Genomic DNA, 27,123 nt, shown 5'->3' with positions numbered 1-27,123 from the left:
CCCGCAGGTCAGTGTGGCTGTTCCGGGGTTCTTCGGGACTTCCTGGGGGTGGGGAGGCCTTGAGCTTGTCAGGGGAGGGTCTCACCCTACTTTGCATTCTGTCCCGGCTGCAAGGCCAGGGCCCCGTCCCAGACATCGGCACATGGGCCTCAGCGAGGACTTTACCTGATGCTGAACTTTCTTACGTGGAAATCTGTAGACATGCAAAGATTCAATTACGTTTTAATTATGCAAAGAGGTGCAGCGAGTCACATGACCTGGACGGATGCTGGGAGATCCAGGGACTGGCCCTGTCCCTGGGTGCCTTCTCGGCCTGCCGGCCACGGCCAGCCTTCCGTGGCGCGTCACAGCGCCGTCTCCCGGACAGAAGGCACTTCTGTCTGGGGCAGATGCGTGTTTGGGTCCAGCCTCGCCCGGAGCCCTTGGCTGGAGGCTGCAGTCCCCCCGGTGGCCTTGAGTGGTGTTTGCCCACGTGTCTGCTCTGTCCGTTTCCCAGCCCCCTCCCAGCCTCACTCCCCAGTCCTTCACCAAAGTCCCCTCCCAGTTCTGAGGACGCAGAGGGACCAGTCTCCCACAGGTCTGCTTGGGGGCCAGCTGGGTGATTATAGTTAAGGAGCATCCAGGCCAAGACCCAGGAAGCTAAGGGTTCTGGGGTGCATCGTGGGGGCTGCTCCCCTGCTTTATGTGGGGGTGGGGTTTAGGAACCTTCTGGAAACTGAGGCCTGAAGGGGGAGGTACAGGGAGAAGCAGGTTTCATATAAGAGATGACTTCTTTCTCTCTCTCTTTTTTAAATATTTGTTTATGTTGAGAGAGAGAAAGCATGAGCTAGGGAGGGTCAGAGAGAGGGAGGGAGAGAGAGAACCCCAAGCAGGCTTTGTGCTATCAGCGCAGAGCCCAGCATGGGGCTTGATCTCACGAACCTTGAGATCATGACCTGAGCTGAAATCAAAGAGTCGGACGCTTAACCAGCTGCGTGTCCCACAAGTGATGACCTTTTGCACCGTCATCTTGATGTCTGTGTGGGGGTGGCCGTGGGCCGTCCCTGGTGGGTGAGCATGTGGAGGGGCCCCTGCACGCACCCACGCTCGCACACTCGCACACACACACACACCCAAGCTGCAGATGAGCTGTAGGATTGAAACCTGGGGATTAGGTTTATGTAAACCTCTGTTTTGGTTTTAAAGAGAATTTCTGAAAAACCATCTTGGTTAAAGCTTATTTATCAGTAGGCAAAGGCCTTTTCCAGTTCGGGGTCCAAAAGCCATGTAGAAACACTGCCCTCCCACCTTGTGCCCGTCTGTGGCCAGGCCTTGACTGGGACCCTGGCCTCGGGCTCTCCTCTCGGGCCATTCCTGTGCTGGGCCCCAGGCCATACTGAGCCTTGGTGGGGGCTGCTCTGTGTGTGGGGTGAGATGGACCCCCCAGCCCAGGGAGGGTCGGGGGCAGAGTGAGCCTGGCGCCCAGCCCTGGCATCACACTTGGAACCTCCCGGGCCTCAGTGCCCTCTGGCCTCGGATGGGTTGCGGATCAGAAAATTGGATTTTCAAAAAGCAATTCAGGCACATTCCACTCCAGCCTTGTTTGCCGATCATCGAGCATTAGCATAGGTTGTTCCGGAATGTTTGAGTGAGTCCACGGGTGTTAGAAATCCAAGGCCCCTTTTTTCCGATTGAGGTCACACGGCTCTTGTTTCCGAGGTCACCCCGTTGGTGTCCCCCTTGACCGGGAGCTGCGGGTGGGACCGGGCGCCCCAACGTCTTAGGCTGCGATGTCCTGATGCCCGTCTCCCCGCTGCCCGCTGTCTCCTGTGTCCCGTGCACGTAACAGGCACCGACAGCAGTCCGGGTCTGGTGGGACGAGTCGCCCGGAGTACCCACACCCGTGTCCTCCGGCCTCTCCCAGGGGGCGGCACGCAGCCCGTTACTGTTGAAATGGCTGTTTGTTTCTAGCAGGTAGTCGTGTTAGAAAAGTCAGTTAGTGCCTGTGTAAACCGAGCCCAGGACCCCAGAAAGCGGCCACCGGCCACCCGGACCCCGGGCCCACCTGTGGCTCAGGCAGGGCTGTGTCATTCGCAGTGCATGCCTGGGCCCGGGCTCGGCAGGAGCACATTTGTTAGCGCTTCTCAGGTGGGCTGCGGCTTCCGGAACCTCCAGGCTCACAGGAAACATCCTGGTGTTGAGGCCGTCACCCGTGCCTGGGAATGGAAAGCACTCCGTCGGGTCCTGGGTGCCTCTCCTGTTCCCAGTAGACCCCTGTCGGTGGGAGCTCTGGGCGTGGACGGCTGTTTGGGCCGCCCGGCCCCCTCCTCCCTGACCGTGGCTCCCTTCTCTGGGACTCCACCTCTGTCTCGTGTGTTCCTCACCCATTGCCTAGCGAGGCTGTAGTCCTCACCCACCCTGCTTGTCTCCCGTCCAGCTCGTCCCCTGCGCCTCCTGCTCCAGATTCCAGTCGCGGCTTTCAAACCCGCAAACCAGGTCGGTTCATGGAAGTATGGCGTGAAATCCCGTTATGTGAACAGAGCAGAAACCGCCCCCCATCCTTCCCCGAAGCTGAGGGTCTCCAGGCCTGGCATCTCTATCTTGAAAGAGTCCTCTGTGTTCCACCCCGCCCCCCAAGCCCCTGCTGAGTTCTGCCTGGGGCTCCACCCTCCCCACATCGTGGAGTCCCTGCTGGCCTGGGAGCCACAGGAACAGTGCGTTGCGGCCCGGCCAAAGCACCACCCGGGGGCTGGGGGCTGGGCCAGCTCCATCAGGCCCTTTGGCTGAAAGGTCAGTGGTCAGGGTCTGGCAGGTGGACAGAACTCCGGGCAAGGGCTCTGAGGCCGGGGGACTGCTGTGATCCGTTGTGGGTGGGCCGCAGGGGCAGGAAGCCAGGCAGGTGGTTGGCACGGGCATCACCCAGCCTGTGGCCTTGCACGGGGCTTGCTGAGTGCGTGCATTGATAAGTGTTTTTTCATTAGCATGCTAGTTAATTAGCATAAGGGGTATTTATTCAGAACTTAATAAAGAAACAGATGTGTTAGGAGCGCCTGGGTGGCTCAGTCGGTTGAGTGTCTGACCCTTCGGCTCAGCTCAGGATCTCACGGTCCAAGCCCCACATGGGGCTGTGCCGAGGGCGGAGCCTGCTTGGGATTCTGTCTCTCCCCCTCTCTGCCCCTCCCCCCGTGCACTTGCTCTCTCTCAAAATAAACAAACGAACTTAAAAAAAAAAGCAGATGTGTTAATAGGAGAGGAAAGGGTTGCATGTTTATTAGCGATTACTCGGTTATTAAAAAAACAGCAAAAAAAGCGTGTCCGTCACGAACGCGACTCTGTGAGGCCCGGACGCCGTCACAACGTCTGAGCCATCAGGTCCCAGTGGAGCCCAGCTGCTTGGAAGGAACACTTGAGTGCGGTGGGCTCCCTGAGTGCCAGGACTTTGCAGAGCCCGGGCTCGCTTGGAACTAACAGGACTCTTGCCCCTTCTCCCCTCCCTTTAAGAACCGAGGAGCAGACGGCTCAGCAGCCTCCGAAGGGGCAGGCCCAGGTCAATAACGGAGCAGGTAGGGCCCCCGTGGGCGGCCGGGCCGGGCCGGGGTGGGGGTTGGGCCTGTTCCTGGGCACACCTGCCCACGCGAGGTCTCCTTGCGTCGGGCCCCCGTGGGCGGCTCCGGTTGTGAGCTGGCGAGCGGTCACAGCAAATGTGATGTGATTTCATTTTTCTGTAAAGATGCCGCGCGGCACCCGCTCCGGCCCTTCCTGACTGAGAAGTAGTGTCATCCTCACACTGGCCTCTCGGCCACTGACCTGGGGGCCCCTCCCTGGGTCAGGACACACAAGCCTCTTCTCTGCACCTCCCCCCCCCCCCCCCCCGCCGAGCCCTGTTCTTTATCTCTCTCTACCCTTTGTCCGTCCTAACGATGTCCTGGGAGGAAACAGGATTTTCTGTCCAGCTGTCTAGGGATCTGACCCGGGGTGGGCCTGGCCCTCCCATCTCCTGACGTAGGACCCGTTCCCACAGGCTGACCACTCGTGAGCACCCCCTCTGCGCTGGGAGCTCAGAGTCACGCTGGCAGGGCCTCGGGGTCAGGCCTGTCTCACATACAGCTCAGGAAACCGAGACCCGGGAGGGAAAGCCTCTTCAAGGGGCACCCGCCACGTGGAGGCCCAGACAGGTCCTGTCTTCCAGCGGGGACGTGCAGGTAGGCCGGTCCAGGTACAGGGCCGGCTGCTGTGCCCCTTGGGTCTCCCCGGGCCCCTCCACGCTCAAGACCCGGGTTCCAAGCCAGGAGCGGCAAGAGAGACCCCGAGGTCCCGGCTGTGCATCGTGATTGATGAGTCCCCTGCACACGTGGGGAGTATTGGAGAAGTGAAGGGCGGAAAGACCCCAACGCTCTGGGTCCCCAGCCAAGGTCCACTCGGTAGCCCTCGTCACCGGTGCGGTGTGTGGGCAGAGGGAGGGACAGTGGGAGGAGGAGACAGGTGCTCTGCGTGGTGCCCCCCGCCCCGCAGCCAGCACGGAGGGGTGAGCAGCGTCCGAAGCCTGTCCAGGCCACAGGCCCGACGTAGACCTGGGGGTTGGCATACCGGAGCCCCCTGTCTGACTTCACAGTTTTAAAAAAAAGGTTTCTGCGTTTTTAAACGGCTGGAAAAAGATGAAAGGAATGTGGATTTCACAAATGAGCATCCATAGTGTGGTTTCATGGGGACGCAGGCGGTCCCATCGGGTCACGTACTGTCCGTGGCTGCTGTCCAGCCGTCCAGGTGGCTGTAGCATTCACTGCTTTGCCCACCTCTGCGTGTGCTGAGCACAGTCCCGCTCCAGGGAGGGGTGAGAGGCCCCCAGACGCTCCCCGTTCCTTTCTTCTCCGAGACCTCTGTTCCCTGTGCCTGGGCAGCCTCTGTGTGCACAGACCTGGCCCGGTAGAGTGTCACAGGGGACCACGTCCCTGCCCTCTCTCTCCTTAATTGTGGCGGGACAGCGCCCCCTGCGGGTGACTCTGTGCGGAGCACTCAGGGTGCGTGGTTTTCTCCTGGTTTTCTGAATCTGAATCTGTGAGGTGGGTCCCCTTCTGAAGGTCTTGGTCATGGGGGGCAAAGGCCACGTCCTTCACCGGGGCCCGCACCAGGACACAACCCCTGGGCGCACACGTTCCCTGGCCGTCCCTCAGGTCCATGGGGTCCCAGGGGGTGAGCCCCCAGCCAGAGAGAGAAAGGGAGGGCGACCCTGTCCCCGGGGGCGGGCCGTCTGCTGGGGCTGCAGCTGCTCCCCGGGAGGGGGGGTGTGACAACAGAGACGCCACGGGGTCCGCGGTGGCCTTGTCGGGCCTCGTGGTGGGAGCGGGTCAGGCTCGGCGTCAGGGTGTCCACGCCCCACTGTATCCGTGTTCCTCACCGGGAGCCCCTACCCGCAGACCGGCGGAGCCAGGGGCTGTGCCCCCGTGTCCAGAAGTGGTTCTACGAGAAGTTTGGGGAGTACGTGGAGGACTTCCGGTTCCAGCCCGAGGAGAGCACGGTGGAGACGGAGGAGCCCCTCAGCGCCCGGAGGTGGGGGCCCTAGGGGGGGAGGGGCCTGGGGGGAGGGGCCCTTGGGGGGGAGGGGCCCTCGGGGGAGCCAGGCCAGCGCCTCGGGCGAAGCGACAAAGTGGCTGACATCAGGGCTGGTCCCAGGGCATGGACACACGCCCTTCCCCAGGGAGCAGGGGCAGGAGCAGGGTCACGTGACAGGCAGTCCCCCTCCCCCCCCCCCCACCCCCAGCTCAACACTCTGGGCTTCGTGACAACGGCGTGTGGGGACCATCGTCTCGGGAACTCAGGTTCTGGGACACGGGCAGGAGACGAGGGGCAGCACCGTAGGTGAGACCCCCCCAAGTTAGTGATCAGCAGTGAGCTGCACCTGGTGTGGGCCCCGTGTCCCAGGTCATGCTGTGCTCCCCGCGTGGCAGTGGAACATGGCGGTGGGGACGTGGCTGTGCAGGTGCTGGCGCTCACCTCTCTCTCCCTCCCTCTTAGGTTGACGGAAAACATGAGGCGACTAAGTGAGTACCTAGCACGGCCGTGTGGGGCCAGGGGAGCGGGGCCTCGGGGCTGAACTGGACGTCTTTCCAGAAAGATGTTCCTGGAGGTTCCTTAGGAACAAGGCTCCCGTCAGCAGCATGTCCAGCACCCCCCCCCCCCCCCCCGCCATCCATCTGGAGCAGGACAGGATGAGGCCAGCTCTGCCCGTCCCCAAGCTGGGCCTGGACGTGTCCCTCTAGGCCTGGAAGCCCCAGTGGAAAGCGGTGCTTCTCCAAGTATTGGCCAGGCCCCGGGCGATGACAGGCACCACCCCCCCGCCCCGGCTCCCCCTTTCTCCCGTGTGTGGCACAGGCGTGGGGGGGGAGCGGCCAGCTGGCGGCTTGCGCAGGGATGGTGCGCAGTGGGTGGCACCGGGGTGGCTGGGAGAGGCCAGCTGGTGGTCAGGCGCCCCAGGAATCCAGGTTGTTCGGGGCCCCCTGCGCTCATGCCCCTTGCGCTGCTGGCTGCCCCCCCCGGGGTGTGCCTGAGTGCCGGCCTCACCGCGGTGGTTCTGTCCCCAGAGCGCGGTGCCAAACCCGTCACCAGCTTCGTGAAGAACCTCTCTGCCTTATCGGACTGGTACTCCGTCTACACGTCCGCCATCGCCTTCACCGTGAGTCCCCCGGGGTCAGAGACGGTCTGCCAGCCCCCCGGGCGGCCAGCGCGGTCTCCCAGCTGTCCCCAGGGACGCACTGCCCCTTAGCCGCTCTGGCTGTGCAGTGGGGACTGTGCTGCTACCCGGCCCTGGGTTGTCTTGAGGGCATTGCGGGGGAGGGGGAGCCCCAGACAACCCCCCCGGGGCAGCGCCTCAGGAACAGGCCTCTGTCCACACCTCCGTCTGCTCTCCTGGGCCAGTCGGGGAGAGGCTGGTGAGGAGGCTTGTCTGCCCAGGGGCGACCGAGCTCCCTCCCACTGGGCACCTGGGGCTGGGGGAGGCTCCTGGCCTGGGGGCCCAGCTGGGCCTCTGCGAGCCCAGTCCTGGGGAAGGGGTGGGAGAGCAGCAGGCCGGCATCGCGGCCTGCTCTGGGCAAAGGGGACTCGGCCCCCCGGCCCGAATCGTCCTGCCGTAGCTGGCCCCAGCCCCGTGCAAGGAGACCCTCCCATCACTGGCAGGGGGACACAGGCCACCCATCTGCCTGCCAGGCACCGTGGCCAGAGAGGGGCAGCCCCATCTCTGCATTTTGGAAGGTTCTGAGGCTGCCCTAAAGCCCACAGCCCGGTGCCAGCCCCGGGGGGAGAAGGGCATTTTGCTCCTTTACAGAGAATAGGACTCGGACGCGGGGCCCCGGCCCCGCCTTCATCCCGGAGGCTCCCCCTTCACAGGCCCTTTGCCCCACGAGGCCTTTGATAGTGGTCCTGCCTGTGTGTTATCACCAAGAGACGTGCCCGCCATTCAGGCCCTCCCTCCTGGCCTCCTGGGCCTGAAACCCCCCGCGCTCCACTCTCTGCCCTGTCTGAACGTCTGTTGTGTGCCAGGCACATGGCACGTCGTGGGCTCTCAGCCAGCGGTCGGCCACCTCGCCTGGCCGTGCTGAGTCCTGGCGGGGCTTCGAGCTCTTCCTGGGGGAGCCGCGCCTGGGGCCGGCAGGGGCCTGTGCCCATCCCGGGCCACGTCCGGTAGCTGCCTCCCCGGGGCGCCCCCTCCCTGCACACCCAGAGCGGCCCTTGGTGCCACCCCTGGGAACCCCTGCTGAGAAAGCAGCTCTTCCCGGGGCCTCCCCGTCACGCACTCCCTCCTTCGGAGAGGCGCTGGGGGCCTGGGCGCCCACCTCCCATCGTGGCCTGGCGGGGCGGGGGGTCGGGGGGAAGGAGGAGGGGGTGGCCTGTCCGGGTGCCTGACCGTCTGCCTCCTACCCGCAGGTGTACATGAATGCCGTGTGGCATGGCTGGGCCATCCCCATGTTCTTATTTCTAGCAATTCTGAGGTTATCCCTCAATTACCTCATAGCCAGGTGAGCGTGCTGGTTTGCCCGTGCACGTGGAGGTGCCGTCTCCCTGAGCCGGGGCCGCCTCGCACACAGGTGTCTGGGGGTAGTCCTGTGATGGGCGGGGCTCCCGAGCCCCCAGGAAGATGCCCGCCCCCACCCGGCTCGCTGGAGCCAGCGGCGGGTGATCTTCGAGCTCCCCGGCGGCTCTTCCAGAAGGCCGGCGGGTGCCCGCGGGGTCCCTGCAGCTGCCCCCGCTCAGTGATGGTAGCCCAGGGGCCTTGACGGGGCTGCAGAGTCTTTGTGCCCTGGGGGAGGGGGGGGGTCCTGGCATTCAGAGTGAGGGTCCTTGCAATCGGCAGCCCCAAGCAACATGCCCCGTCTTTCCTTCGCGCCCTTGTGAGCACCTTCTGGGGGCTCGGTCGGGATGCCCCTCGTCCCCAGGCTGCCTGGTGTGTCTGAACATGGCGGTTGCCCCAGCAGTGAACGTCCCTCCAGAGGAGAGCCCCCGTGTTCCAGATTTGTACGCAGCCGTTCAAAAGTTCACACTTCCGCATACGAGTGTTCCTAGCTGCATCTCGGTGCCTGCTTGAGTTGGTTCATTTGAAAATGTTTTTTGTAGGGAAGCAAATCTTTATGTACTCGTGAGGGCGTCCTCTGTGCCCAGGCGAGGCATGGTCAGCTAAAGTACTTGCTGTCAGTGCTGCGGTGACTTACTTTGAAAGACCTGTCGCTTCTGGGCCCCCGGGGGAGGGGCCGGTGAGGGTGACCTCGAATTGTCCATTCTCAAGAGCCAGGGGGCAGCCCTGGTGGGCACGGCAGCAGACGGCAGAGGGTCTCCGCAGCCCCTTCTGTCCCGCCCTCCTTCCCGGTCGGGAGCACGGGGCTGGGGATCTGAGGTCCTCCCTCTAACGGCACCAGCTGTTAAAGGCCCGTGATTGTCTCCTCTTGACCAGGGGCTGGAGGATACAGTGGAGCATCGTGCCTGAAGTGTCTGAGCCCGTGGTAAGTCCTGGGAGGGCAAAGGTCTCGGTCTCCACCCGGTCAGGCCTCGACCCGTTGGCAGCGTGGGTTCCCTGAGGCCTCCAGCAGCAGCTGTGCAGATGCCCCGGGGAGCCCTGCCTCGCAAGTCAGGGTCAGGGAGCAGAAAGCCAGCATCCCCTGGGCACAGAGCGCTGGACGGCCACACTATGACCCCTTGCCGGCCGACACCCCAATGCCCCTTGCTGGCCCAGGCTTGGCGGCAGGGGAACCAGGCCTGTCCTGACCCTTCCCAGCTGGGATGTGATCCGCTAGAGGGAGGTACGAAGGGGGCTGTCACGGTGTCTCCCTGGACCAGTGGACGTGTAGAGCAGGGATCAGCAAGCTCGCGGCCCTCCATCTGATTTTATAAATAAAGTTTTATTGGCACGTAGCCATTCCCTTTCATGTACACGCTGCTGCGGATGCTTTGGGGCAGCAACGGCCGGGTTTACTAGCTGTGGCAGGGACCGCATGGCCCACGGAGCTACAGGTGTTTATTCCCTGGCCTGTTACAGAAAGTTCGCTGACCTGCTCCAGAGGGAGACTGGCCGTGGGGTGGAGCTGCAGGCATGGGCGGGAGCTGGCAGTAGGGGTGCTGGGTGCAGTGGTGCCACAGGGGTCAGGGCTCGGGGAGGGAGTCTCGGGGGCGGCAGGCTTGTGCCTGCTGGGCCCCGGTGCCCAGGACGCCCTTGCGAGGCTCTGGTTGAATGAGCTCAGACGAACAGGCTGAGGTCAGCCCCCACCCCCCCCCCCCGCCTCAGTTTCCCTTACTGCAAAGTGAGGGGCGGAGGGCTCTGTGCACGTTTGAAGACGACCCGTCAAGATGCGATCCCTGCCGCTGCCCACTGTCCTCCCGGGCACCAGAGTGGTGTCTGCCAGGCCAGCCAGCCCATGCCGTGCGGGGGCAGCAGAGCGACCCCGTTCCCGGGGCTGGGAGGCCCCTGTGCTGTTCTTGTGACTCGTTCCTCTGAGCCGCTCAGTTTCGGAGGAAATTCTCTCCCGTCTGGCTGCAGGAGCCTCCAAAGGAGGACCTGACTGTGTCTGAGAAGTTCCAGCTCGTCCTGGATGTCGCCCAGAAAGCCCAGGTATTTCCCCCTCTCGGGGTCCAGTCTGGGGACGCCTCTGTGCCAGCGTCGCCCAGCGGGGGCCCCCAACGCCGCAGGCCTGGCTTGTCTGTCGTCAGCGGACCTGCCGTCAGCCTGCCCTTTGGCCCCGAGGCAGCACCCGAGACAACCCTGGTTGGAGGGAGGGCCCTCCCGGTCGAGGCTGTCGGCTGGCACCCCCTGGAGGGTGGAGCCCCTACCCGCCGGGCCGAGCTGTCTCCAGGAGGGGCGTGGCCCGGGACATCCGTGTCAGTGCGTCAGCCTGGGCTTTGCACCGGACCCGCCCCCCGTCTTCGGCCCGCGAGTGGCTGTGTCACCCGGCCGTGGCCACACGGGGGCTGGACCTCTCTGGCCGGCCCGCGAACCTGGCCCTCCTGATGTGGCCGTGTGGACGGGGACCTGTTGTGATTGTGGCTTCTTCGCACAGAACCTCTTTGGCAAGATGGCCGACATCCTGGAAAAGATCAAGAAGTGAGTGATGGGCCCCCAGCCCGCGGCCTCGGGGGTGTGGCCCGCCCCCCGGCTGAGCCCCGCTCTCCCTTCCAGCCTGTTCATGTGGGTCCAGCCTGAGATCACACAGAAGCTGTACGTCGCTCTGTGGGCCGCCTTCCTCGCCTCCTGTTTCTTCCCCTACCGCCTGGTGGGACTGGCCCTGGGTAAGGAGGCGCCTTGTCCCGGGTCGGGGGTGAGTGTGGCCCAGGGTGCCTGGGCTGCTTCCCACCAGAGCGCGTGCCACGTGCCTCCCGGAGGCCAGCTATTCGCGCTCACTGGCTTTCTTCCCTCTGGGCCTCATCCTATGGCTTCTCATGAGGTGTTTACACTCGGGAGACATGAGGCCCATCGCACCCTAGACACATGGCGGTTGTTTCTTAAATCAAGCTCACACTCTACTCCCGAGGAGCTGGTAGACCCGAAGGCCCACAGGGGCCGTGCGGGGTCAGGCCGAGGGAAGAGAGACATAGGGCTGGGGGGGGGGGTGTCGTGGGGGGAGCGCTGGCTTCCGTCCTGTGTGGGGCGGAGGCTCGGGCAGAGGGTGAGGTTTCAGAGGTTTGTTTTGTGCGGGTCCAGAACAGCCCTTGGCCGGGGTGGAGTGGGGAGAGCACTGAAGGGCATGGGGCAGGCGGGAGGGCCGGGCCTGTGGGGCCTTGGGCTGTGGTGGGACCTGTGGATGGATGGGATGGTCAGGGCGGGGTCGGGGTTTGTGCCGAACTGCTGGGCAGGTGATATTGCTGTAGTGATAGTGAGGCACGAGGGATGGGGGGGGACGGGGGGGGGCAGCTGGAGGTGGGGCGTTGAGGGTTTTAATTCCAGGGCGGGGCGTGTGCAGAATCCAGGCCACAGATCTGGGTGTGCAGGACGTGGCCTTTGTCCGTATTTCAAACCATGGGGTGGCAGGAGGACTTGAACCCCTCATGGGTTCACTGGGACCCCTGCCCCCGGCCTCTGCAGGGCAGGGAGGAAGGTGTGGGTGGGTGTGGAGGCTGAGGCCGAGGCCATGGTCCTGAGGCTGCCCCTGGCCAGACCCTGACTCCTGACCTGTCTCGGGCCTTAGGGTCCCTGGCCTGGAGCGGGCACCGGCCCGGCTGCAGTGCACGGGTGGGGCTGGGTCCGAGCGGGGGCGTCGAGCGCAGCGGCCACGTGGTTCGGGGGGTCTCACGGAATGGGGGCCTTCCCCACCTGCCCGCGGCCCCCCAGCACGCCGCCGCAGCCCTGCTCTTTGGTTGGCGCTCTCCCTGCAGGCCTTGCCAGGAAAGCCAGGGCTGGCAGACGGCGTGGCCTTGGGGGAAGTGACTGGCACCAGCAAAAGTAAAATGCCCTCGGTGCCGTTTCTCAGGGGCCTGGGCCGGGGTGCGAACCCTCTGACCCCGAGTGGGAGCAGGCCCACCGGGTCAGAGGGCGGCAGGCCGGAGTGGGTCCCCTCATGTCATTCTCGGGGCTCGTAACTTGTTTGGGAGCTGGGTTGATTGGCAGCAGCCGGAGTGGACCCCCCTTCGGCTGGGGTCTCCTGGCCCTCTTGCTTCTCCTGCCCTGCGCCAGCCCCCCCACCCCGCCCGGGTTCTGCGAGGCCCTCCGTGTGCCCTGGCGCTCTGTCCTCCGCGGGCCGGGGCGCGGGGCCGCCGTGCCGAGGGGACGGATGTGGCCACGGTCCTGGTCCCGGGTGGGATGGGACTGTGTCTTCCCTTCCCCAGGACTCTACGCCGGGATCAAGTTTTTCCTCATCGATTTTATCTTCAAACGCTGCCCGAGACTGCGAGCCAAATATGACACCCCCTACATCATCTGGAGGAGCCTGCCCACCGACCCGCAGCTCAAGGAGCGTTCCAACGCCGCCGTGTCTCGCCGGGTAGGCCGGGCTCGGGCCGCGGCTCCCAGGCCCCCCCCCCCTGCTTGCCGCTCCCCGTGCACGGGGAGGCCAGCGTCTGTCCTGTGGGACAGTGGGACTGTGGGGATTTCCCTGCCACCCGGCACTGCTCTTTCGGACGGCCCACGAGCCCCGGTGTTGGAGGCCCCCACCCGCCGCAGGGCCCCTCAGGGCCCCTCCCACAGACTTGAGCCAGGCGGGCCCCCGGGCCAAGGGCAGGCGCAGTACAGGGTGTTGGTCGCGGCTACCGAGAGCCTGGGGGCCTTGGGAGGAGGGACCCCTGGGGGCTGCTGTCCAGCCCTTCCGTTCCCCGGCTCTGAGGCTCAGGCCTACCTCGTGCCCATACGCCAGTACCAGGCCTGTTCTCGTTCACGGTGGAAGGCGTTTGTGGGTGTTGGGCCCTGCGTCCCAAGTCGGGGCACAGAGGACCAGCTGGTGTTCTCCTCCGTCTCGGATGAGGGGGGGACGTTCAGGGTCTCGGGGAGGTCTAGGAAGCCTTCCTTAAGGAGGGGACTTGGATTTCTGAGTCTTGTGTGTAAGTGTCCTCTGAGGACAAGGTGTCTGGTGACCCGCTGATGGGAGGGGAGCTCTGGGTCAGTGTGGGTCAGGCTCTAGGACAGCAACGCCTGTTGGGAGCCCGGGCTCCTTATTAGGGGTGAAGCTTGTGTGTGTACGAGCAGCTGAGCCAGCAGACAGGCTCCGGTTGTGCAGGTGGGGGTGAGGCGGGCAGCCTGGTTCCCCGAGGGCATGGGAGGAGACGAGGGGTTCGTCCTAGCCCTGGGGTGGTTGGGGAGAAAAGGCCTTCATGGGGGTCAAGACCACTTAGTGCTGGCCTGTGTCCCGAGAGACCGAGGGGAGCCAGGGGGCGGGTTCCCTGGAGGAGGTGCTGCTTGCGACTCTGCTCAACCTCCGTGTTTGTGACCTCACGTCACGGGGACCCCCTTTTTCTCTCGGTCCCACGTGTGTCCCAGGGCACGACTGGGTACGGTGTCCGTCTGGAAGCTGTGTCGTGACCATTTGACTTTTTAAAAAAAATTTTTTTTTTAACGTTTATTTATTTTTGAGACAGAGACAGAGCACGAACGGGGGAGGGTCAGAGTCAGAGAGGGAGACACAGAATCCAAAGCAGGCTCCAGGCTCCAGGCTCTGAGCGGTCAGCACGGAGCCCGACGCGGGGCTCGAACTCACGAGCCGTGACATCATGACCTGAGCCGAAGTCGGACGCTCAACCGACCGAGCCACCCAGGCGCCCTACCATTTGACTCTTTAATGTTGCTTTCAGTGGCCTGTCCCTCAACCACGTCCCATTTCTCAAATGTGGAGGACGGGCTGCGTGCGCCCGGGGTGGGCTCAGCTCGGCCTTCGGGAGTGGGGACCCTGCTGGGGAGACGGGGGGTCTCCCCGCTGTGGTGGGGCTGTTCTGCCCTCGCGGGGTGAGGGGCGGCCCCTGGAGGGGCTCTTAGGGGGACCGCGCTCCCCCATCTGGGCGCACGTGGCTGCGCCTCCTGTACGATGACAGCCGGCAAGGGCGGGGGGCTGCGCGCGCCCCAGTCCCTGCCGACCCGGCGTGGCTGACGGGCACGCGTGTGCTCTCGGCAGCTGCAGACGGCCTCCTCGCGGAGCTACGTGTCCAGCGCGCCCGCTGGCCTGAGCAAGGATGAGGACACCGGTCGCTTCCACGGTACCAAGAAAGGCAATTTCCACGAGATCTTTAACCTGACAGAGAACGAGCGGCCGCTGGCGGGTACGCGCGCGGAGTCCGTGACCCGCCCTGGCCTGGGGGGGGGGGGGGGGGTGCGGCTGGCCCCTCTGCTGGGGGCCCTCGGCAGGGGCAGCCCCGGGGGCTCGGAGGGCTGCTCTGGGTGGGCAGGCGGGAGAGCCGGGTGTGCTCCTGGCCCACACGGGGCCCCCCCTTTCCCGCGGCAGATGGTTTAGCGGCAGAAATCCGGGGGTCCCCCAGAGCGCGGCTCAGAGCCGTCCCCAGTTTGAGCGTCACCTGTGCTGCCCCGGCTCGCCCTGGCCGTGACCTGTCTGGAGAGCCGTGTGGTGGGAGGCAGCCGGGGGCACTGGTCCCTGGTCAGCCTCCCAGGAAGGGCCTGCCCTGAACTCCTGACCCGGTGGGCGCCCAGGGAGCTGGGTTCTAGAACTGCCTGGCGGTCTGTGGCGTGTGGTGACCAGCTGCGGAAGAGAGCCGTAGAGACCCGACCTTTGACCTCCTGGCCCCTCGTCCTGCAGACCCAGGATGTGCAAACGTGCTTGCCAGGAAGGCGGGGGTTGGGGGGGGCGCCCTGCCTCCCTGGGCGTTTCCCGGTGGCGAGGAGCGTGTGTCGGTGCGTCTTTGGGAAGCCCGGGGTGACGGGCTCCCACGGTGAGTGGGAGGACGCGCTCACGGTCGCTTTCGTCCCCGCTAGTGTGCGAAAACGGCTGGCGCTGCTGCCTGATCAACCGGGACCGGAAGATGCCCACAGACTACATCCGCAACGGGGTCCTGTACGTGACGGAGAAGTGAGTGCCTCCGGGGACTGGCCTCGAGTGGCGGGCCCGCGGCTGCCCTTGCTCTGCTTTCGGGGAAAGGCTCTGCTTCTCCCCGAGAACGAGACCGGACGGAGAGCTTACCCCTGGGGGGGGGGGCCCTCCGCCAGGTGTAGGGGCGGGAAGAGGGGCTCCGGGGTGGGATCTGTTCTCAGCCCCGCGGGCCCTTGGCCGCCCTGCCCCCGCACTCACGGCCGCGGCCACGGGCCACGCCTCCCTCTCTGCCCCTCGCTGAAGGAACGGGCCTCGGGGACATTCTTGGTTCCGGTTGGACAGCGCGAGGGTGCCTGGCATCCTTCTAACGTCAGCCAGGTTCCGTGTAGGGCGGTGGATTCAGTCTGTAAAAACTGTGAAACTCTCTCTCTCAAAGTGAGGTCTTCTGTAAAAGGCCGGTGCATGGTGACAGGTGGGAGGGGCCCTCTGGGGGTCGCCCTCGCCCCCTGGGGACCGTGGTGGCGGCAGCCTGGACGGGGCATCCCCGGTCAGTTGCTGGGTTACGCCCCTGTTTCTTTCTCCCCCGGTAGTTACCTGTGCTTCGAAAGCTCCAAATCCGGTTCTTCCAAGAGGAACAAAGTCATCAAGCTGGTGGACATCACAGACATCCAGAAGGTCGGTTGGGCCCCCTCCTCCCTTCTCCTCGCCCCCTCCCGCGTCAGGAAGAGGAGGCCGTAGGGCCGTGAAGCGGCTGGGCTCCAGCCGCGTGAGTTCACAGCGCCAGGCTGGTGCCAGCAGGGAGCTTTGCTGGCCTCGTTCCTGGCCACGGCAGGGCTCCCCTTCTGGAAGGCCTCCACGCAGAGCCCCCTGGGCTCCCGTCAGCGTCCGTGTGCCACGACGGGCCTCTCCCACCTCCTCACGGGTCTGCGCCGGGCGCTCTCCCCCAGATGGGTCAGGCGAGCACGGCAGGGTGGGTCCCAGGTCAGGCCCCTGGGTCCCTGGAGCCACTGTGTATCTGCCCCGAGATGCTCCCCCTGCCTCGAGCGTTTCCTCGGCCAGTTTCCCTTGGGTGTGGTCACGTGGCGTGGGCGGGGTGTGTGTGGTCCCCAGGGAGGGCCCGACGCACGCCCTTGGCGGGGCCGGCGGGGTCCACCTGCTCCCCGTCTCCAGGGTCTCAGCGCGTAGGACGCGGGCCAGCCCGGGCCGTGGGGTGGACCCGGGCTCGTTGGTGTGTCAGGGGCACCCCACTGGCTGTTGGGGCCCTGGGCGCTCCGCGCCTCCCTGCTGGGGCGTTCTGCTCATGCGGTGCCCCGTAGGGAGACCCTGTGTCGCTTGGGCCCTTCCAGGAGGGGGTGGGAGGGGGCATTCGCAGGTCTGGGTTCTCAGTCACGAGGTCCGTCTGTCTTCTTGTGGCCAGGAAGGCCGGGGCTCTGTGGGGCTTGGTGTCCGTGGGCCCCGGGGCATGGGGACAGGCTTGGCCCTGGTCCTGGGAGGGGCCCGTGGTGACAGTGTGCTGTCGTCCCCTCAGTACAAGGTCCTCTCTGTCCTCCCGGGGTCAGGCATGGGGATTGCCGTGTCAACGCCATCAACCCAGAAAGTAAGTGCTGGGTGGGAAGCCGGGGAGCCTGGGGTGGGCCCGGGGCTGCGGCCGTAAGGGGCCTGAGGGGCGCCCCCCTCCTTCCCTCTTTCCCTCCCTCCTTCCCTCCTTCCCTCCCTCCCTCCTTCCCTCCCTCCCTCCCTCCCTCCTTCCCTCCCTCCCTCCCTCCTTCCCTCCTTCCCTCCCTCCTTCCCTCCTTCCCTCCCTTCCTCCCTCCTTCCCTCCCTCCCTCCCTCCTTCCCTCCCTCCCTCCTTCCCTCCTTCCCTCCCTCCTTCCCTCCCTCACTTCCCTCCCTCCCTCCTTCCCTCCCTCCCTCCTTCCCTCCCTCCTTCCCTCCCTCCTCCCCTCCCTCCCTCCTTCCCTCCCTCCCTCCCTCCTTCCCTCCCCGCGGCCGCAGGAGCCCTGCTGCTCTCTCCGGTGTGGGTCACGTGGGGGCTGAGGCCCGCAGCGGGGGAGGGTGAGCCGGGGGTCCCCCCGAAGGCCGGGGGCCTGGCCTCTGGGTGGGGGGGGGGGTCTGCCCTTGAGCCCCAGAGCCTGAGGGGCTCTGCTAGGACCCGGCCTGGGGCCAGGCAGGGCCTGTGTTGGGGGCGGTCCTCCTGGCTGCCTGCCCGTGCCGGGTCACCCACTGCCTTTCCTCCCCGCCAGCCGCTGGTGTTTGGTGCCATGGTGCATAGAGACGAGGCCTTCGAGACCATCTTCAGCCAGTACATGAAGATCACAGCCGCAGCCGCGTCTGGTAGTGACAGCTAGTGTCCGTTCTTCCGGGATTCGCTGGAAGGCTTTTTGTTGTTGTTGCTGTTGTTGTTCTCTTTGGTTTCTTGTTTGTCGTTTGTTTTTTTAACGATTTGATGGTGGAAACACTTTGGACATCCTCCTGATCCTTTGCAATAATTCCCCTCGATCTGTGGTTTCTGTTGTGTTTACCCTGCGTCTTACGGACCCTTCACGCAGGGGTTGGGGCCCGCAGACAGCGCCAGCCCATCTGACGGGTGAGGCGTGTCCCACGACCGCGTGGACACGGAGGCAGGGGATCATCGGAGGCCCGTGGAACGGAGGACACGCAGGACGCGCCGGCCCCAGCCACCGCCGAGCGCAGCGGCTGTTTCTGAGCCCCCGCCTGGCCAGAGCCCCCGCGCCAGCCGCGCACCCAGCCCTCCGGAGGCTGAAGCTCTTCCACACCAGAAGCCATAGCTAAGGAACAAGCACTCCCTCCTCCTGGGGGTGAAGGACGTCGGTGATGAGCAGCTCAGAGGCCCCTTCACCGACCGCCGGGAACGGGTCTTTCCTCTGGCGAGACCCCCAGCCGCGCGTCCTCAGGGCGAGATCTGGGCCGGGGGCGCGGCCCCGTCCGGCTTCAGCTCTGTGCTGCCCTTCGTGGGGGAAGCGAGGCTGGCTGGGCCGGGGCCCCCCGCCCCCACCCCATCCTGACGAGCCCCCGGGAGTCCCGGGCGTGGTAACCGCTGCGGATACAGAGTGATGTGCCACAGAAGCACATCTTTTTAACGCTTTGCCCTTTGGAGAGCCCCGCAGAATGCGTCCCAAGACCTTTGGGGGCACCCCAAGCCGTGGTTGCTCTCAGACGGATATCAGCCGCTGCGTGGCTGGCGCTGCCCTCCAGACGAGGGAGGGGGTTCTGGGGTGGGCGGGGGCGGACAGGAGCGGCCGGGCTTGCGGCCGGTCCGCCCCGGGGAGCCGTACGGGGATGCTCCGGAGGGCACCGGCTCGGGGGAGTGGCCGTGAGCGGAGCCCGGAGGTTTGGGGCCGGGCGGTCTGCACCCCTGACGTCCGACGGTATCCCGGTGGGCACACAGCTGTGCTGGCACACGCTCGGGGGGGTGAGGGTGAGCTGGCACTGGTCTGCCCCCCCCCCCCCCCGACGCCTGGGGAAGCCAGCGCTCCTGTGGCCGAGGCCGGGGGCGGGGGTGGTGCCGTGTGGGGACAGGCCTGTGACGTCTGTGAAGGACAGGCTGAGATTGTGGCGGTCAGCGCACTTCCGACTCGACTACTCCAGCTCCTTGGCTTGTCCTGAGTCCTTTTGGGTGTCACTGGGATTGTTTTTTGAAGAAACAGAAGATTATATTTTTTACAGAGAGCAAGCTGTTTTTCTTATTTTTGTATCATTTTTCAGATGTAATTTTTACCTTTGCTCTAATCCTAATTTGCTGGTTTGGGTGAGACCCGGTGGCATCGCTCACGTCCCCCCCCCCCCCCCCCCCGCTTCCCGGGGGACCGTAGGGCCATGCTCCGGGGCCCGGGCAGCGCCTCCGGGGGGCCCAGCCGACCAGCCTGATGAAGCACACCCCCGACCCAGTCGGTGAGATCTGAGGGCGCCCGTGGCACCCACCGGCTCCGGCCGTGCTGTTGGCGGGACCCTGCGGGCCGCCCTTCTGTAACAATGGAGGCAGAGCCCGCCGTAAACCTTGGCTTTGGCTGCCGCACAGCTGGACCGGCTCTCGTGGCCCCGTGGAGGTTTAGGGCACACCTGGGGACCCCCCCCCCCGGCAGATCCTCCCTCAGCGCCCGAGGCACATGGGGACAGGCTGCAGGGCGACCCCCGGGGCCGCCAAGGGGTCGGTGTGTGGCCTGTCCGCGGGGTGGCCTCGCCCTCTTCGGCAGAGGGGGTGGTTTGGTTCGAGTCCCTTTTGAGGAGAAAGGGAGATGAAAACTGACCACGTGCCGCGCGCGGCCCCGGGGGGCAGCGGGTTCTGTGGGCGCCCAGGCCCCGCCGGGAGGAAGGCGGGCCCGCTGCAGGCTTCGGGCCTCCTGGCAGAGCGAGCCGTCGTTTCTATCGAATTGTGTAAATCTGGGCAGATGCTGCGTTTCTGTGACTGATCGCTGAACTAGAAGGAATGTTACATTTTCTACGTCTGAAGCTTGAGTCTATTTTGGATCTGTAAATAGTCGTTACTGCTGTCGTTTTTGTTCCACGAAAGGGTTGTACCGTATGAAGAACCAATGAAAAATCCCCTGTAACATTTTTTTAAGAAAACTGTTTGTTTAAAAAAGTCTTGTATAAATTATAATTTTTATTTAAATAAACCTGACGTGCTTTGTGCTCAGGGGAGCGGTGGGGGCGGGAAGGGGGGTGCGCTTGGCTTTCCTGGCAGAGCCCGAGTGCGTCACGGGCAGCGGGAGCCCAGGAATCCCGCGGCCACCAGGGCACTGGAGGGTACTGGGGGTTTGGGGCTCCACAGCTGTCTTGGTGACCGCGGGGGGTGAGGTGGGTGCCCGGGGAGCGGGCTGTGGGATGGGGCCACGAAGGAGGGTCCCGGGGGCCCGTGGACACCGAGGAGCTGGGGGGAGCGGGGAGCAGGGCCCCAGGTCCTAGAAGGAGACTGTAGGCCAGTGGGGCCGGCAGCTTGCAGGTTGGGGCGTCCCGGGCCTGGCACCGGGTGGCAGTGGGCGGTGGGACCATCACTGCAGGGCTGCGGGGGAGCCTGGGGAAGGGACGGAAGCGGTGCCTCGGGTTTGGGGTGCAGGCCCCGGCCCCACCTGGGCGTGACCTCACTGGGAGGGGTGGGTGTCTCTGGGGCCCTCCCCTGGGGTCTGAGGCTGAGAGGTGGGGGGACTTGAGGACCCCGGGCAGAGGGATCCCCAGTGGCACCCGTGGCTTGGCCGATCCAGACACTGACCCTGGAGACGGAGGGATGCAGGAACCGGGCCGACTTCTGAACCCGCCGTGGTCCCGCACCGAGCCGAACTGCACACGACTGAGGGCGTCCAGCCCCCAGCACCCCAAGCCCACAGGAGCCCGCGGGAGGCAGAGACCCACCCAGCTCCCACCAGGTGAGCTGGAGCTGGACAGAAACCAGGTCTGATGGGCCGGCTCTGCCCCCAGAGGCGTGGCCTTGTGTCCTGCCTCCACCCACCTGTTCGTCCAGCCGTCTCCCCATCCATCTGCTGCGGGCACCGTCCGAGGGGCTGGGACGTAGCCATGGAGGGCCAGTGGTCCCTGGGAATCCCTGTGCCGTCCCCCAACCCGACTCTCCTGACAGCAAGAGAGGGCTTGCCCAGCCCCAGAGCCCCCGCTCGCCCCTCTGCAGCACAGCTCGACAGGACGGTCCCTGCGAGCGCCCGGCCCTGTGGGGACACCTGCTCTCTGGAGGCAGAAGGGTGAGGAGGGGTCCGAGCCCAGGGTGTGGGCGGCACAGGCCCCACCCATCCTCGCTGGCGGGGCTCCGGGTTCTACGTCTGTTTTCCTATTTGATGTGCCAGTGAAACAGCACAGAGCTGCCTAATGGTGATTGAAAACTTTGCTGGCTGTATTTCAGCGTGGTTGGTTTCCTTTGGGGGCCTGGACACGGCATTTCGCAGCAGCACTCTGGAGAGGCCGTCTCTGGCTTCACCTGGGGGTCCGTGAGGCCAAAAAAGGCGACTTGGTGCTCCTGTAGTACTTGGCCTCTGTTCTTGGAGAGATCGAGCCCCTGCAGTGCTCCTTCTGGCTGCAGATCGGGTGGGGAGGGTCCGGGGACGGAGGAGACAGGAACACAGATTCATTTGTTAACGGTCTTGTTCAAGCGGGCTTCCCTTCACGGGCACCCGCGGTTTCTTCTGTAACAGCATCTAGCGAGCGAGTCTCAGGACCGTGTGAGTAAATGCGAGGGCCACACGTGGCCTGGGGGGCTGTCACCACGCGGTCAGGAGCCAAAGGTGGTGATTCTGTTCACCCACGGAAACCAACACGCGGAGCTGACTCCGAACGCGTCTGCTGTTAACGGAGGCTGGATTGAGGGGTTGGCTACTTGGGGTGTGATGGCCCTGAAGGCTGGGGGAGATTCAGGGGGCAGCCACTGCCTGCGAGGTGAGGAAGGATCCAGAAGACCCTGTCCTGTGCGGGGGTGTGTGGGGAAGCCCCCAGAACCCACCGGAGCAGGGAAGCCCGCCCCTTCCTTCTGCAGGGTCCCGGACCCTGCTCCCTTAGAGGCACTGTTGTCCCTTCTGTCCCTAGCAGTCCGAGCTGGTGCAGACAGGGGGACCCGAAACGTGTAAGGTTGTAAAGGCATCTCCTCGAGGACTCCTGCGGGTAGGTGATGGGACTGGGGAAACCCCAGGTCTACAGCTAAGTTGTCACACGAGGCACGTTTTCTGGAGACCGTGTGGTATGTGGTACGTTAAAAAAATCCCATTTTTATGTAAAATAAAAATTTTGTTTTTAGGAGGTAACAGCCCCAAAATACATTTTTTAGGAATATATCTAAACAGGATGAAAAGAGACTTCAGGGAAAATTCTAAAACTGTTGAAAGACCTGAGCGAGGACCCTTCTAAATGGCAACCAGTGCAGCGTTCGCACGCCGGGAAGTTCCGTTTCGTGATGAAAACATCTCAAAACGTGCGGAATGAAGAAGTTACAGAAGACAGCACGCGGTGGGTTTCCTTTCACACAATGAGCGAAGTGCGTGGAACTGAACCATGTGCCTGAGCCTCTGAGCCCTCAGGAAGGAAGACCCCGCTACTGCCCGCTGGGGCTCAGCAGCCGTGTCCTGTCCTGCCAGATAAGCCGACGGGAGGTGGATGGACGGGAGGAAGGACACAGCGCTTTGATTTGATGCTGATGTTTAGTTCATGCCAAGTCCCACGGAGGCGGTTAAACCCGGGGCTTATGTAGCATTTTAGCAAGAGGACGCTTACCTTTGTCAAGAAGTGACAGAAGGACACCAGGGTTTGGGAGGGGGCCGCCTGGGTGGCTCAGTCGATGGAGCGTCTGACTTCAGCTCGGGTCACAAATCTTGAGGTTCGTGAGTTCAAGCCCCATATTGGGCTGCTAGCAGCACAGAGCCTGCTTAGGATCCTGTCTCGCTCACCACCCCCCAAAAAAAGAAAAAAAAAAAAAAGGAAGGAAAGGGGTTTGGGCTTCTAAGGTAATGTGACTTTACTGGGGAATTTTTTTTAACGTTTATTCATTTATGTAATTATTTTTTGAGAGTGCATGTGCGTGCACAAGTGGGGGAGGGGCAGAAAGGGACACAGAATCCGAAGCGGGCTCCAGGCTCCGAGCTGTCAGCACAGAGCCCGACGCGGGGCTCGAACTCACGAACCGTGAGACGGTGACCTGAGCCGAAGTCGGCCACTTAACCGAGCCACCCGGGCGCCCCCTACTGGGGAATTTTGTGTGGGACATGATGGAGGATTTAGGCTTGTGCAGACCCACCTCCCCAACGGTAGACGGTAGACGCGGTGGACGGGGTTCTGCTCCTGGAAGCGGAGAGGAGGGCACACCTTCTCAAGGGGAAGTTTATGTCCCACTCTTAGCGGGGACGGGGCGGGTGGGGGGCAGGAAGCTCCTTCTGCATTTGCGGCCTCATGGTCTTCAGCTCAAAACAATCCTATGCCAAAGTGTGTGTTGTGTGAGTCCCCTCCCCTCACACGGACCAAGGGAACAGCACGCTGCAAACAGTCACCTCTGTGGAGGGGCGGGGAGGGGCGGGGTCAGCCCCTAAGGACACACGGGGACTCTGGGCCTGGCCGGTAGGTACACCATCGTTCATTTTATTCTTGCTCTTTAAATTGTACATAGGTGTTTTCACAAAACATGCTCCGCTTTGAAAATAACAGGAATTTATAAAAGAAGAAAAAATTCTGCCCAACGTAACTTTATTTCTGTCTTCTCAAACGTGTCAGAGCAAATATGCCATTTTCTAATCTCGAAACCCGCAAGATTAAAAGAAAATGAAGCCACCTCTTCCATCGGTCCTGCCCCGTTACACGAGATTGTACAAGGAACAAAGTCGAGCCTGCCCGCCGAGCAGGTGCAGCTTCCGAGGTTCCTCCTTGGTAGTCAGAACAAGCGGGAAACGGGTCAGGGCATAACTACCACCACGGTTTTTTGCACCAATGAGTCACACAGGAAGTTAAAGCCTAGACTAATCCTAGATGATCCTAAGTCCTCACTAACCAGCTGTCAGTTCTGACGTGCACATGTTGGGGCTCCGTCTGGGGCCTTCGGGAGATCAGAACCCCCTCCCCACATGGGAATGTCTGGAAAGTACTTCCATCCCGTGTAGAGATCATCAAGGAGTGCTGGGGGGGTGTTCACACAACCACACACACCCTAAGAACCGTCCCAAGGCCTGTGATGTGGGCACAAGGTCAGCCCTCCAGGAACCGTGTGGCTCGCTTTCTCGGTGAACGTGAACTGTGGACTCCGGCCTGGACTGTTTCTCTAAAACCGGCCATGGACTTCAGACCAGTACTGTTTTAGGAAACCTCGTCAAGTGACAATCCACAGAGCGGCTGTGGGCGGCCGGGAGCCCCGTTGGGGAGGCCCTCGCGCCCCTGCTCAGACCTGCCAGTCCTGGGTCTGGTTTCTTCCAACCGGCAGCAAGCACTGAGAATTATTTTCATACCCAGACTTTTCACCCACCCGCTAATCATTAAAACATCGGATTCGCACAATCGCTTGATAATGTGATCTTATTAAAAAAGCCAGTTAAAGCTACCCTTTTTGTCTGACCTGGGATTGAATGATAAAATAGGAAATTTCATGTATACTTCAAAATATAAATGCTGCAAGTAAATTCTAAAAATATATGATGTCTGTTAATGCTAAAATGACTACTTGTGCCTACGTGAGGTCAAGGGCACTCGTAAAGCACATGACGGCTTGTGAACCGCCTCTTGTAACAGGCTTCCTCTCTCTTTGCAAACCAGAGTTCAAGCCTCATCTTGTATTTCAAATAAAGCTATTTTCGATGCATCTCCCATATAGCCAAGCATGAATACAAAGGAAACGGGGCCACAAGCATGCAAGAGGGCCACCCCAGGGCCGGTGGCCATGCCTGCAGGGAAGCGCCAGCCACCTGTAGGGAACCCCCGGCTTTTGCAGGGAACCCTGGCCGCCTGTAGGGAACCCCCGGCCGCTGCAGGGAACCCCTGGCCGCCTGTAGGGAACCCCCAGCTGCTGTAGGGAACCCCCGGCCGCTGCAGGGAACCCCTGGCTGCCTGTGAGGAACCCCCGGTCATTGCATGGAACCCCCAGCTACCTGTAGGGAACCCCCAGCTGCCTGTAGGGAACCCCCGGACGCCTGTAGGGAACCCCGGCCACTGCAGGGAACCCTGGCCGCCTGTAGGGAACCCCTGGCCCCCTGTAGGGAACTCCCGGCCGCTGCAGGGAACCCCCGGCCGCCTGTAGGGAACCCCTGGCCGCCTGTAGGGAACCCCCGGCTGCCTGTAGGGAACCCCTGGCCACTGCAGGGAACCCTGGCCGCCTGTAGGTTGGAACCCCTGGCCGCCTGTAGGGAACCCCTGGCCGCTGCAGGGAACCCCCGGCCGATGCAGCTCCAGCGCTTCAGCGGAAAACTATCTAAAATACTAACCCTGAAGACACCATTTACACTATTCTGGCTGAAAAGGACAACAGTTTCAATAAATATGTAGAACTGAACATGAAGAAAAGCTCCAGTCGGGACCACATGTATAGACCCGGGGCCTGCACCAAAGTAGCCCCCGGGACTTGGGAGCCCCACCGCCAACCAGGGCAGGGTGCCCGGATGTCAAGTGAACACAGCATTCACAGAGTGAATTTTTTCCTACTGCGTGCCAGCTTCTCTCCATGCCCACCCCCCCCCACCCCGCCCAGTGTGGCCATAAAGCGTCGGCACCTAGCCGTAAAACCGATGCCGTCTCCAGGGCCCGTGATTGTTCCTGCTGACCAGCCGGATTGTCCCAGAAACACAACCGTGATGAAAGCAAGGACCTGGGTTTTCAAGATAAAGTGCCACTCCTGTCCGTGTCCCCACAACAGTGCTGCACTCCCGAGGTGTCCCCGAAGCAGGGCTACGTTGCATTGTAGTTGCCCGGGACAGAGAGAGTCCGGAAGTTTCCTAAGTAGAAGCTCAGATGAAGGCAAAATGAAGGCGACCGACTACTTTCCGAAACCTGACCACAAATAACTACAGAGTAAGTCGTGCGATGTGGATCAGCGAGCGGGGAGACCCCGGTCTGGATGGTGTGACCGCACATTCGCTGTCCCTAAACTTATTGCGGCAGAGCCACTGATGGGCCCTTTGAAAATCTGCACCGTCGGCGTTGTTAAAATCTAAGAAGCCAGCGCCCCCAAACTGGTAAGTGCCATTGGCTGAGAAGAAGTTACGTGAAACGCAGCCCAAAGAGTCACGTAGAACCGAAAATGCCAGGTATGTTCACAATATTGTTGACGAAGGTATTTTTCTAAAATCGAGATTTAACTATCAAAAATAAATCTCTAAATTTAAATGTGTATATCAACGTAGTCGGTCTGCAGTAATTTTCTTAAATAACGGTCACGGTTCCCAATCACGGCAAGGCAGGTGATGCGTGACAGCGTCTCAGCTCTGTGACTCTTCCTTAGGATTCTCCTCGATTCCTCGTGCAAAGAGACGAACCAGCTGGCAGTGGACCCTGCAGAGACAAAGGGCGCCGTGTCACCCCCAGTGTCCCCCTGACCCTTGGCCCCACTGCCGGTCAAGGGTAGAGGTGGGATGGGGGTCTCATCCTGGCTGTCTCTGGGCCCAACCCCGTGGTGACAGGGCAGCTGAGGGCAGCCGAGGGCCAACAGAAAACCCAGGCACCTGTAGACCCCGCTTTAGCAAAGTGACAAATCCCTGGGTGACTGCTTTCTCAGCTTCCGTGCAGGGCAACCCCCCTTGTCCAGGACGTGCGGGATGTTCAGTCGCCCAAGAGGAGGGGGCCCCACACCAGCCAGAGCCCAGGGGGCTGAGGGGTGGCCGAGGTGCCCTGGAGACCCCCGCCTTCCGCATGCACCAGGATGAGAGGAGCCAGAGGGGCTCAGCGGTCAGCGTGGCTGTCCGGTCCCCACCGGCAGCGCCTCCTTCCCAAATTATTAATGACGTCACAGCCTCCTCCGAGATGTTCAGTAATAGGGGTGCCTGGGTGGCCCAGTCGGTTAAACACCCGACTCCTGGTTTTGGCCCAGGTCACGGTCTCATGGTTCGTGGGTTCGAGCCCCACGTCCGGCTCCGTGCTGATGGGTGTGCAGCCTGTGTGAGATTCTCTCTCTCTCAAAAATAAATGAACAAAAAAGATTTTTTTAAAGATGTTCAGTAATAAAAACCCCATAACTAAGTCACCTGCTGCTCAAGGCATAGTGATATTTACCATGACATATAGCATATATTTCATAAAAGAATGCTTTTCCTAATTTTCAAAGTATCCTGTTTTTCCAGTAAATCCCAAAGCCAGCATCAAAAATAATTCTGTAACTTGTAAAATGTGTTTACAAAAGCCGAATCCTGGCGGGCTTCCCTGTGGTCCTGTCCCCGCCCCTTCTCCTGGGATCTGAGCTGGACAGTCACGGCCACACTGATCACGCGGTGGCCACAGGAGCAGGTGTGAGCAGACGTGCGCCTCGATGAGGCTGAGGCTGCCTCTCCTGACGGCCTGGCCGGATGCTGATGCAGGAGGCTCGACACTGCACATCCCACGGGCTGAAAAGCCATTTAACGTCGGGATTATACACAGTGACGTGCACGTTATCGGAGGGGTGGGCGTGGGTGCGGGGCTGCAGGCCCCTCCGTGTCGCCTCCCACATCGTCCGCACTCTGTCATCAAGGAGCGCGTGGCCTGGCCTCCGTCAAGGCGGCTAGGATCGCCCCGACATGTGCAGACAGCCCAG

The 27,123-nt window shown here is 62.7% G+C and overlaps 2 protein-coding genes across 16 annotated transcripts in view; one reads left to right on the top strand and one right to left on the bottom strand.

The window, feature by feature from the left end:
- The window catches only part of GRAMD4 (GRAM domain containing 4), a 75,149-nt gene extending 55,597 nt beyond the window's left edge, over window positions 1-19,552 (top strand). For all 6 annotated transcript variants that reach the window (XM_086711975.1, XM_086711978.1, XM_086711977.1 and 3 more), the window contains 15 exons: window positions 3,481-3,542; window positions 5,394-5,526; window positions 5,992-6,017; window positions 6,558-6,649; window positions 7,897-7,988; window positions 8,918-8,966; window positions 9,998-10,069; window positions 10,515-10,558; window positions 10,634-10,743; window positions 12,277-12,431; window positions 14,049-14,193; window positions 14,861-14,954; window positions 15,506-15,590; window positions 16,444-16,512; window positions 17,159-19,552. In XM_086711975.1, the coding sequence (XP_086568101.1) occupies window positions 3,481-3,542; window positions 5,394-5,526; window positions 5,992-6,017; window positions 6,558-6,649; window positions 7,897-7,988; window positions 8,918-8,966; window positions 9,998-10,069; window positions 10,515-10,558; window positions 10,634-10,743; window positions 12,277-12,431; window positions 14,049-14,193; window positions 14,861-14,954; window positions 15,506-15,590; window positions 16,444-16,512; window positions 17,159-17,263 (1,333 nt within the window). In that variant the 3' untranslated portion in view covers window positions 17,264-19,552. The remainder of the gene's footprint in view (window positions 1-3,480; window positions 3,543-5,393; window positions 5,527-5,991; window positions 6,018-6,557; window positions 6,650-7,896; window positions 7,989-8,917; window positions 8,967-9,997; window positions 10,070-10,514; window positions 10,559-10,633; window positions 10,744-12,276; window positions 12,432-14,048; window positions 14,194-14,860; window positions 14,955-15,505; window positions 15,591-16,443; window positions 16,513-17,158) is intronic.
- A 3,428-nt stretch (window positions 19,553-22,980) lies between these two features.
- Window positions 22,981-27,123, bottom strand: part of CERK (ceramide kinase) — a 47,829-nt gene continuing 43,686 nt past the window's right edge. For 2 of the 10 annotated variants that reach the window (XM_086711983.1, XM_086711982.1), the window contains one exon: window positions 22,981-25,889. In XM_086711983.1, coding sequence (XP_086568109.1) covers window positions 25,817-25,889 — 73 coding nt within the window. In that variant the 3' untranslated portion in view covers window positions 22,981-25,816. The remainder of the gene's footprint in view (window positions 25,890-27,123) is intronic. The other 8 variants (XR_015253222.1, XR_015253220.1, XR_015253218.1 and 5 more) reach the window with 8 other exon arrangements.

Source organism: Puma concolor, chromosome B4, assembly GCF_028749965.1.
Source record: "Puma concolor isolate L17-30 chromosome B4, mPumCon1.1.hap2, whole genome shotgun sequence".
NCBI lineage: Eukaryota > Metazoa > Chordata > Mammalia > Carnivora > Felidae > Puma > Puma concolor.
Note: the sequence above shows the minus strand (reverse complement) of the source record. Positions and strands in the feature narration are given on the sequence as shown.